The following is an 11,790-nucleotide window of genomic DNA, read 5'->3' on the forward strand; positions in this document are numbered from 1 at the left end:
TCTCATCTGATTTGCCGAGAGCTCATAGGATGCTGCCTAACTTTGCCCCTCTAGTCAGTGTACAGGAAACTTTCCATGGTGTTTGGTTTGACCACATTTTGAATCAAAACCATGTGCAAAGAGGTAGTCGGGGTGATGAGTCTGTAAGTATTTACGTGGGGAACAAATATTGGACAATGTGCTCTGTAATCCAGCAGGCAGAAGTACAACACGTCCAGGGTTGGGTAGTTGAAGTTAGACATTTCAGTCTGGAAATAAGACTTGTTAACAGCGAGGGTAATTAACCACGGACACAATCTACCAAGGGGGGTGGTGATGGATGCTCCATCACAGCCAGTCCTTAAATCAAGAGCTACAAGAGTTGTCTGGATGAAACAGGCATTATTTTGGGACAGTTCTCTAGCCTGTGCAGTGCAGGGTATCTGACTTGATCACAGTGGTCCCCTCCTAGTCTTGAGAATCTATGAACCTCTCTCTGCAGTGGGTACATCGTGATGCAGCTGTCAGGATTCTGGCTTAAACTTATTCAGAGCAAAATTTACTCCTTTTAGTTAAGTTTAGGTACTTCGAGACCCAGTACACATGGGTGGGATGATGGCTTCTTGCTTTTGATTTCAGACTGCATGATAGGGCCCTGTTGATGTGGGCTCTGTACATTGCTAAGCAATTGCCTTCCGTTCAGACTGCTACCCAGCTCTCTCCAGGATAGCGAGCACGAGCTAAGAAGTGTGTTTAAAAACAATAATGAAAACTGCTGCTAAAGCAATGCAGCGCCCCGAGTTTGGGGTTAAACACTGTAATTAACGTGCTCAGGGGAGAGAAAACAATTCTCTGCTTGCTTTGCTACCACAAAATCATGTGGTCTTAACAAAGCATTTGTCAATTGTGTGTGGCACAGATGCTAATTATATGTAAATCAGCCCTTTGGAGACACATTTCATGTACAAATGGAGCCTTTGAATAACTTTGGGACAAGCATTGGTTGAAGAATTCTGGAGCCAATTCTCAGTTATGCTACAGCCCCTTTATGTTCCTCTGGCAGAATAAAGGGGACTCAAGTGTGCAGAAATGGCCCCCTTAGAATGCCCCCTACCAGGGACCCTCCGAGCCAGTGCTGCTGGGAGCGCTCATGTCTGTGTGACTGGGATGTCCCTGGTTTATTGAGCACCCCCTGCAACATACACTGGCCCACTCTGGGAAGCTGCGTTAATCCCACCAAAGGCTGAATACAGGAACCATGAAGACGGCTTCAAGCCACCTTTCCCTACCTCCTCTGCCTTACGTGCAATTACTGAGACTCCGATCCTTTCTTTTGACACACACAACTGTAAAAACAAGTGGCAGTGACCTCTGACCATTTCAGATTCCAGCCACACGCTTCCTTCTCCTTCCCAAACACCATTTAGCTTGAATTCTGTCCACGTCAAACCGCGGGGAGCGAGTTTAGAAATGCACTAGCAGAAGGGGGGGGGGGAAGAAGAGTTGTTAAAAAGTGACGCTGTTTCTGTTCTCAAAATGCTTGCACTCCAATATTTTCATTTTATTTACAGCAAGCTTTGCACGTCCCCCCTCGGTCATTGCAAGTGGCTCACAGGGCCCAGTTGAAGAATTTGTCACTGGTTCCCATCTCTCTTCCCCTTCTACTCAGCATCATCATTGAACAATTAAAAGAGGACTTCTGTTCCTGGGCCCTTCCTTTAGAAGGGGACAGAAAGATTGTCTATCCTCCCCATCCCCTCTTTTTCATTCTCTTGGTCCCGGGGTCCTTGCAGGAGTCCTGAGGGGCAGGTGCAACACTCGTGGCCTTTCTCCGTGGAGATGCAGCATTTGGGAACACCAGCAGGTTTCTTCCACGGGGAGGTAGAAGACTGGTCACTAGCTCTTACTGTTGTGGGATGAGAGGCCTGACCCTTCTCACCTGCTGGAGACTCAGCCAGCTCAGAGTTGCTTGAATGTGCGGTGGGGAGCAAAGCCAGGTCTGTGCTCTCCTCCTCAGGGGTGAGCGGACGATCGAGCATTGGGATGATAATGGCCTTGTCGCTGCTTTGGGGGAGGCTCAATAAGTCTTCAGCCATGTCCTTTCTCTCGGCCGAGTCCTTGCTGGAACTGAGCCTTGCGACGTTCGTTAGAACCTGGCTGTTCCCGGTGCCAGGTTTCTTCTTCAGAACTGTAAGAGTGTGAGATGCCTCTCTTCCCTTGTTGATAATCCCTTGAACAGCTTTTAAAGCCTGCAGCATCTTTATACCAGAACCTTGTGGCAATGTTTTCATGCTGAATCCTTGTTCCAGTGCCTGGTCTTCCTGGCTTCCCTTTCCATCCATCGCACTGCTTGCTTGGAGCTCCGTGGCTGAGGGAATCGGTTTTTCCGTGGCTGGCAGCTGCTGCTCATGGCTTCCTTCCACGGCTTTCCTCTTGGGGAGGATCTCTTGGTGCCCACATCGTCTTTCACTTACAAGTGCTAATTTACTGACCTTGTGCACCAGCTCTATCATGCAGTGTGACATGGAGGGGGTGTGCAAGCTGGAGACATCTCCTGGAAACTCACCGGAAACCAAGCCAGAGGCACCAGGGAGTGGACTTTTCCTAGTTGTAAAGGAAAACAAGCAGAGTGGGACACGTGGCCACCTGAGGTTCAGAATGGGAAACCGCAAGTGGCTTCTGTGCTGCAAACGCATTGAATTTGTTACTGCCAATCAGACTGATTCACTGGTAACAATCTTTCTTCTCAGTCTGATTGATTTGGAGCATTTCCTGTTTTGCAGGAAATGTCAATATTTCAAAATCTGGTGTCAGTCTGAATTGGAATGAAAACCAGGGTTTTCCTGGGAAAGAAAAATACAGGACTATGGCTACATTTCTATTACTATTCTACATCCTGGGAAAGAGACATTCTGAAATTCTATTACAGAAAAACTTAGGAATTTCATTTCAAAATCGAAGTTTTGCTTTGAAATTGGTTTTGTTTTTATATTTGTAGATTACTTCTGTGTTTGCACTGTTTCATGAAATGTTAGCAGCTGTATTACCTAATGACAGGTAATACCAAGTCCTCCCGGTATCGTGATACGACATAATGTGTCCTATTATGCCTTACCATTTTTTATTTGTTCTAAGACAACATGATTTGCCTTATTATGATATAGTTAGTAGTTGAAATATTTGAATTTATTTTATTTCTAAATTCATTGAGGGCAGCAGCTATTTGGTACTAAGTGAAACATCTTATTTTCCAAATCAAAGTGTCTCCTGTTTGTGGTGGTGGGAAATAGTTTGGTAGTTAAACAAGAAAAGAAACTAAGCCCATGGGCTTAGCTCCTCACGGGTAGTTAGGTTCCATTTCCATGTGATGTGATTGGACATTCGGAGCCTAAACACCTTTGAGGATATGGGCTGTAGGGTTATGGAGGAGTAGCTCTTTCAGTCTACTGGTGTTAGTCAGTGAGCATTATTTTCTTAGGATATTGAAGACGAGCTCCTCTCATTAGCATCTGACTGAAAATTGCTTCAGTGAAAATTTTCCCATTGGCTCTAGGAAGGACCTCAAGTCTGGGCCCTGAATGAGAAACCATCTTAATGTACCTGAAACCTTTTGGCAAACATAAAGGCTGTGTCTACACTGGCATGAATTTCCGGAAATGCTTAAAACGGAATAGTTTTCCGTTATAAGTATTTCCTGAAAAAGAGCATCTACACTGGCAGGCTGCTTTTCCGAAAAAGCCCTTTTTCCGGAAAAGTGTCTGTGGCCAATGTAGACGCGCTTTTCCGGAAAAAAGCCCCGATTCCCATTTTCGCGATCGGGGCTTTTTTACGGAAAAGACTACTTTGCTGTCTACACTGGCCCTTTTCCGGAACAGCATAGTTTTTCCGGAAAAGCAGCTGATTTCTTACAGTAGATCGTCACTGCTTTTCCGGAAATTCAAGGGGCCAGTGTAGACAGCTCACAGCTTATTCTGGAAAAGCGGCTAATTTTCCGGAATAAGTGGCCCAGTGTAAACACAGCCAAACAGTTTAGGAACTCTTCTGTCTCCCCTTCCCAGGCCTTTCCCTCTGTCCTTTAACTTTATACTTTAAAGGTCAAAACGCAAAGGTTATAAAACTATGGTACGCCCACATCTTGAATTCTGTGCACAGATGTGGTCTCCTCACCTCAAAAAAGATATTTTGGCCTTAGAAAGGGTTCAGAAAAGGGCAACTAAATGATTAGGGGTTTGGAACTGGTCCCATATGAAGAGAGGTTAAAGTGACTGGGACTTTTCAGTTTAGAAAAGAGGAGACTGAGGGGGGATATGATGGAGGTCTATAAAATCATGAGTGGTGTGGAGAGGGCCGATAAAGAAAAGTTATTTATTAGTTCCCATAATAGAAGAACTAGAGGACACCAAATGAAATTAATGGGTAGCAGATTTAAAACTAATAAAAGAAAGTTCTTCTTCACACAGTGTGTAGTCAACCTGTGGAACTCCTTGCCAGAGGAGGCTGTGAAGGCTAGGACTATAACAGAGTTTAAAGAGAAGCTAGATAACTTCATGGAGGTTAGGTCCATAAAAGGCTATTAGCCAGGGAATAGAAATGGTGTCCTTGGCTTCTGTTTGTCAGAGGCTGGAGAGGGATGGCAGGAGACAAATCACTTCATCATTGTCTTTGGTCCACCCTCTCTGGGGCACCTGGTGTTGGCCACTGTCAGCAGACAGGATACTGGGCTAGATGGACCTTTGGTCTGACCCAGAACGGCCGTTCTTATGTTATGTTCTTAAAATGGGTCCCATCACCGCATCCACCTCCTTGAATGTTCTGGAGCAAAAGGACCCCAAAGAAGTCCAGAGGCAGTTTCTAGTCCATTGATGTCACCTCTCAACATGACAGTTGGGACTATTATGAGTTAATGACTCCAGAAGGCTGTGGTGCAAAGAGAACCAGCAAATTGAGGGTTATTAAGATGCAGCTCCTCAAGGCTGATCATGAGGAACCATGTACTTGCTGGCCAAATTCGGTGTTCTCCTTTGCCCCCTGGACAGTAGCCCGATCTGAAAAGTGCGGCTCTGATGGTACAGATCTGATGGGCAGTATCAGTGTTGTGATACTGATGACTGGAATAGATACTTATGGGTAAGGCCAGTGGCTAAGGAAGTGGAGAGTTGTGTATGAGTGCTGTGGGGAAGGAAGCACTGGATTGTCATCTGGTCTGCTTCCCTAGGTCAGCTTGCTAGGACAGTTGCTTTTGAGTCACCTACAGATCAGTTCCAGTGTGTATTATGTATCAGAGTTAATAGATACTCTCCCTTGTAACTAAAACCCCTCCCTACCAGTAGACTGCCCTGGGCTTTGGTGGATTTGATCTAGCCCTGATAATGTAGTGGTTTGAGGACCTGTCATGTCTGCTTGTGTTGTAGCCTGTTACTTAACTCAAGTTGTTTCAGTATAAGAGGGACACGTGGTTTGCTTCTGGCTCAACTCTGCTTTATGCAGGATTCCAGCTACAGTTGCTTCTTAACGCAATTAAGACCTGTCTACGCTGGGGTCTCATCTACACGCAGGAAATTAGGACCTGAAAATCCCCACCGGTGGTACCAACCGTGGAACTGTAGTGTTGACAGAGCTCAGGCAATTTGATCCCCTTCTCTTAGGAGGATGGTTTTAAAAAATGCCTGGGATAGAAACACCCAGGTGGAAAAACATCCGAGTTTTGTTTGCTCTACAACTTGCACTGGTGGGGTCATTACACATCCCCATTTCTGTATATGAGAGGCAGCCTGACCGGACTTGTCGTGTGAACCCTTGTGGCTATGGCTGTGTTTACAGCACTGTTCTAGAACCCAGAGAAAAGGCTTGGCCAGTTCATACCTGGGGGACCTGTCTCTCTCCTGGGTGAAAACAGGTGGCCGGTTGATTCGAAGGGCTGATTTAGGTGGCTTCTGACCTGGCTGATGAGCTAGGTAGATGGAGCGCAGATGCTGCTTCACATTCTCCCGTGTACAATAGTAAAAGGTCTTTCCTGGAATAAAAGTCCAATAATCAATAGGAGCCTCTCTGCCACAGAGCCTTAGACACAGCATTTTTAAACAAGGAAGCAAATATTTTCCATGCTTTGCCTTTGTGCTCTCGAGTTCAACCCAAAGCGGCAGAATTCTCTGGCTTATTTTCCATTTCACTCCCCGCCCCATGCTGGGATGTTAGTGCAGGTATCCCTGACAGCCCAAATGTGCCGTTACAAATACTTATAGGAATATGGAGTCCTCCATCTTCAGTGCCAATGAACCAACGTGCAGTGAAACCACCTCCTGAGTCCTGCAAACTGCACCCTGGCATAGGGTGACAGTGTGAATGCCGAATCTCAGAAGGGTAGCTGTGTTGTTTCTGCAAAAGCAATGAGGAGTCCTGTGACACCTTAAAGACTAACGGCTTAGCTTCACTCTGCGGAAGATCAATGTGGCCATGATTGATCTCCCAGAGTTTGATTTAGTGAGTCTAGTTAAGACTTGCTAAATCAAACTCAGAGGGCGTCCGGTACTCCTGCTTTTCTGAGGACTAGGGGAAGCCGATGGGAGTGTTTGCCTTCTGCTGTGAGGACATCTCCAAGCTTGGCTTAAGTTGCATACCTTAAGCTGAGCTGTTGGGTCTAATGTAGACCTGGCCTAACAGATTGATTTGGGCATAAGCTTTTGTGCGTAAAATCCCACTTTTTTGTGTGTGGGGGTAAAAACCATGCATCTGACAAAGCATTTTTTACCCATGAAAGCTTATGCCCAAATCAGTCTGTTAGTCTTCAAGGCTATTTCTAGACAGCAGCACTATTTTGGGATCATGGAAGTATCCCCAAATAGCTATTCCGTGTCTTTAAATGCACCCGTTATTTCAAAATAACAGGCATGCTATTCCAGTGTCCCTGTAACCCTCAAGGGTTAAGGTACATTTTGAAATAGTGCTTTATTTCGAAATTTGATGCTGTGTAGACAGCACCAGATTTGAAAATAAGCCATTTTGAAATTAGATCGAAATAAGATACACAAATTGTGTAGCTCAAATTCCGTATCTTATTTCCACCTATGGGTGCAGTGTAGATGCACCCTAAGGTGACACAAGACTCCTTGTTGTTTTTTTAGTATGAATGCCCACAGCCCCAATACTTTTGTCCTTGGTTTGAGCCATCTGATTGGAACATGTGCATATTCTATCTTGCAGCGTTATTTCTACTGGTGCAATGAATGGAATGGCAGAGCAAGCTGGATGCACTCAGCTTCTGCACAGCTGGGCAATCCGGTCATATCTGATAACAGGAGCAGGAGGAAAGTGGTGATGTTCTCTTTTGCCTCTAGAGTTGACACTGCAGACATGGGAGGTTTGTACTTCTCTCCCGCCCAGTCGATTGTACTTCTCTCCCGCCCAGTCGATTGTCCAGAGACACTGCGCTAGCCAGAAACGTTACATAGCATCCATCCCACAAAGACACTGTCAGTTCAGTTTCCCCAGATGGTCCAGGCCTGTGCTGATGTCTGTGCCACGTTAAGGAGATCTGGTGGACAGGGTGATAGCCACAGTTTCACTCTGTCCCTTTTTGGCATACAGATGGACATAGTCTGGCAGCTAACGTGGTGGGAAAAGCATGACCAGCACACATTATGCAGGTTGGCCAACTCCTGGTTTTGTTGTGAGTTTGCCTGCCTGCTGTGTTCAAAGAGTATGGTAGGAGTCATCTACAGTAGTGGGCAAACCATGTCAAGCCAAGATTGGGAAGCACTGAAGAGAATTGTGGTAGACACCAGTTGTGAACAGCTACCTACTTTCCTAGCATATGAGCAGAGATTAAAGAGACTAGGACTTTTCAGCTTGGAAAAGAGGAGACTAAGGAGGGACATGAGAGAGGTCTATAAAATCATGAGTGGTGTGGAGAAAGTGAATGAGGAAAAGTTATTTACTTGTTCCCATAATATAAGAACTAGGGGCCACCAAATGAAACTCATGGACAGCAAGTTTAAAACAAAGGAAGTTCTTCTTCACACAGCGCGCAGTCAACCTGTGGAACTCCTTGCCTGAGGAGGCTGTGAAGGCTAGGACTACAATGGGGTTTAAAAGAGACCTAGATAAATTCATGAAGGTTAAGTCCATTAATGGCTACTAACCAGGATGGGTAAAGAATGGTGTCCCTAGCCTCTGTTTGTCAGAGGGTGGAGATGGACGGCAGGAGAGAGATGGCTGGATCGTTACGTGTTTGATTCACTCCCTCTGGGACACCTGGCATTGGCCACCGTCGGCAGACAGGGTACTGGGCTGAATGGACCTTTGGTCAGACCCAGTCTGGCCATTCTTATGTCCTTATGTTCTTACCTGGAGTCATAAACTGGTATTGTGCAATGGTTTGGTATCGCTTTTTCTCCAGCTCTTCAGGGGTCAGTCTTTACCCAGAAAACAAGACAGGAAAAGCATCACAGTTAGACCAAGTGTTCACCTCTTCTCATCTCCACGGCTGAGAGAAGCAGCTGACCAGACCTGACCATCAAATCCTCTCACCCGGGCTACTCTCTACTTGCTAATCAGATCGTGGGGCACGTTTACACTACATAGAAGATCGACGCTACCACGGTTGATCTTCCGGGGTTCGGATTCGTGGGTGTAGTATAGACCCGCCAGATCAAACTCAAAGGGTGTCCTCATAGTAAGGCACTGGTACTCCGACTCCTCGTGTGGAGTAAGGGAAGCTGACGGGAGCGTTTGCTCCTGCTGACCTCCCGCTGTGTGGACGCAGTTACATAAATTACGTATTTTTAAACTGGAGTTGCATATCTTGCTTTGACCTTCCCATGTAGTGTAGACCAAGCCATAGAGATTCCATGTGTTACAATATGAGGGTGTGAGGGCTGACGCAGAGGGACGATGTTTGCACCAGAACCCTATGTTTGAGGGTGGTTACGCTCTGAAAAGCCTCTCTAAAAACTGCAGGACAGACTCCAGTGCCAGGTCCGTTCTCTCAGTGACTCCATTTCAGATATGTTCAATTTACAACAAAAGACTGTTTCTCCTTAAGTTAAGCAGGGCCCTTTCTAGTTCACTTGCTATCACTGGGGATAATTCTTCTGCTGGAACTCAGTAGACATAGTAGTTGATGCTCTGGCCACGTGGATTCAGCTCGCTCTCCCAAAGCTGAGCTGCTCTGCATAGTTAACAGAAGTAAACAGGTTGTTCAGTGAAGTCAGTGGCAGTGAGTTGGAGACACGCAAGAGCTGCTGAGCGCTATTTTTTTACAGTCACAGTTCTGACCATAGCTACATTTAACAGTTAGCACATGGGTACAAAACTGAAAAGAAATGCTTTTCTGAGACATGCTTGCCTATCGGTCTATGTTTCAGTTATAGCCTATAAGGTGATCAGTTAAGAATGTGCTCAGGGGAGTGTATTACCTCTTATTCTCCCCAAGTCTGCTGAAATCACTGTATCTTTGAGCTTGTGCTGGCTGTATATGGTGTCTTCTCTTGGTCACAGTGCTGTCTTCACCTCTTGTCCCTGGATTGTACGGCTTTTCGGGAGTTAGAAAGGAAAAGATACAAATAAGAAAAGTTGAATGTATTTCCAGATGAAGTGAATCCTCATTCAACACAAAGGAAGATTCAAACTCAGGGATGCTGGAGAGAGTATTTCTAGGTAGTAACCTTAATTTTGCTTCTCTTGCAAATAATACCCTGTGCTGAAGTCAAAATAATGGCATCGGTCACAAAGTTATTAATGAAATAAGGAAAACTTCACCACTGGGTCACTAGTTCAAATCCGTGTTGAAGGATTTCAGATTCAAATACACACTTTCTCCAGCAATAAGTGCTTGATACATGGAGGTACTTACACTCCCTGAGTTTTGTTGGACTGCTGGCTTTGGGGGGGCACTGTAGCATCTGGATTCTGCAGGTATCTCGGAGTGAGACGCATAGGAATTGCTCCGCCCACTATGTCGGTTTTGAATAAACATCCTGTGTGTGAGAAACTAAACATGTTGCCAGTTCTTTAGTATCGGAGCCAAATGAATCTCGATTGTAACCCAGTGGCTTTAATGGGCTTTCACTAGGGACAAACGCTGCCCAGTGTGTTCAGTGTAGCAAAGCTGCTTCCTCTGAAAAGTGACTATTACAAGTAATAATTTTTAAGTTTATCCTGTACAGACTAACTCGGCTACCCCCTGAAGCTTCTATTACAAGTAAGTGAGAAGAACTTAAGAACCTCTCCTGGTTCGCTGTTTGATTAGCTGTCGTAACAATGAATTTTGCCTTGGTAGGTGGAGTCTGTGTGGTGCAGCTTGGGGCTTGTGAGCCTTTCACACTCTTCTCCTGAAGTCTTGGTAAGTGATCTGATTAGCATTGTTACGGAAAAAATGAATGGCAGGAGTTGAAAAGCGCTGCACCCACCAAGGATTTTTTCCAACTCTAGGCTTCAGTTATACACTGGGAGGATTGTCGGAGTTGGGGGTGGTGTCTAGGGAGCTTGAAGGGAAATGATTATTGGCCTCTCCGCACCCCGAAGCGAAGTGGCCGTCTAAATGTGGTATTGCGCTGACTGTAAGAGCCAACTCAGACCCAGCAGGGGTGCCCCCGCACCACTCCTCTCCTCCGCTACTGGTATCTACACCCAAATCGCCCTCCATGCGAGACAAAACTAGCAGACAGACCGGGACTGGACATACTAGCTCCTTCACTCTGCTCTGACCCCATTCCCTGCACCCCAGGGCTTCCCCCACTGCTGACACTGCACTTTTCAAATCTCCAAAACTGTTGGATTTGAAAAGGATGGGGCATCTAACTAGCAGGGACGCCCCGAGCACAGTGGAGTGCGAATCAGGCTGCAACAGCGGGACCAGAGGAGGAGACCTGGATGTTGCCACCATCAGAAAAGGTTGCATCTTTGCCCACGAAAGCTTATGCTCCTACACTTCAGTTAGTCTATAAGGTGCCACAGGACTCCTCGCCGCTTTCATCAGAAAAGGGATTCTGAACTTTTCCACATGCTCAAATAGCAGGAGCGAGTGTATGGGAGAAGTGTAGAGCCAGCATAGGTCCCACTCCATTCTCTCAAAGGAGCTGTGCACTCTGAGTTCAGTCCATACGGATTTCTGCATGCAAATCCCTAAGTCTGCACTGGCAATGGGGGATGTAATCTCCAGATCAAGGAGCCCTTGCTTGGGCTGAGCTAGCACACAATACAGAAGTGCAGCAGCAGGGGTGCACGAAAGCAGAGGCGTTAGTGGGCCAGCATCTGATTCCATCGAGGCCGTAGTCACAGACTCGCCTGGCTAACATGTCCCCCTGCATTCACACTGCTGTACTTGGAGCTAGTGCAAGTATGTCTCCTCAAGCTGGAATTGACATCGTCCCACTCCAGCATGGACACACACGTAGAGAATGAGATCATAGAAATGCAGGCAAGGCGCAGCAGACAAGGTATTACCTCTTGCGAGTATTTATATCCTGGTCTGAAAGCGTTCTCCTCGGTGTTGGTTTCTGTCCCACAATACCTGATGCTGGTCGTTTTGTGACCCAGTGGGAGAGTCTGGTTTTCATTTCCTTCTGTTTCTCAGAGTTTTTCTTCATTCTGGGCTGTTTAACCTTCGACCCCTGCCCGCCTTCCATCCCAGGCTGGGGGAGGACTTCCTTCAGTTGGGCTTCTTCTGCCATGCTGTCCTTGCGCCTTCTGGATCTTTGTCCTTTATTGTTAATCTAGAGATTTATTCTCCTGAAGACAGAAGGAGAGGGGGGAGATTATTAGAGAGAATTTCAGGCCCAAAGTGACTGCATATGCTGTTCTGAAAATGACAGA

General features: G+C 46.2%; 1 protein-coding gene across 1 annotated transcript; it reads right to left on the reverse strand.

Moving 5' to 3' along the window:
* Positions 1–1,697: 1,697 nt before the first annotated feature.
* Positions 1,698–11,564, reverse strand: LOC112543732 (uncharacterized). The gene is made up of 6 exons (XM_025178511.3): positions 11,422–11,564; positions 9,830–9,953; positions 9,393–9,508; positions 8,323–8,390; positions 5,842–5,992; positions 1,698–2,583 (listed from the first exon to the last, which is right to left on the reverse strand). Exons 1-6 carry the CDS (start codon positions 11,562–11,564, stop codon positions 1,698–1,700), a joined length of 1,488 nt encoding a protein of 495 aa, XP_025034296.3.
* Between the last annotated feature and the right edge of the window lie 226 nt (positions 11,565–11,790).

The sequence above is a fragment of the Pelodiscus sinensis genome, chromosome 23 (genome assembly GCF_052426305.1).
Source record: "Pelodiscus sinensis isolate ZL-2025 chromosome 23, ASM5242630v1, whole genome shotgun sequence".
Taxonomy (NCBI): Eukaryota; Metazoa; Chordata; order Testudines; family Trionychidae; genus Pelodiscus; species Pelodiscus sinensis.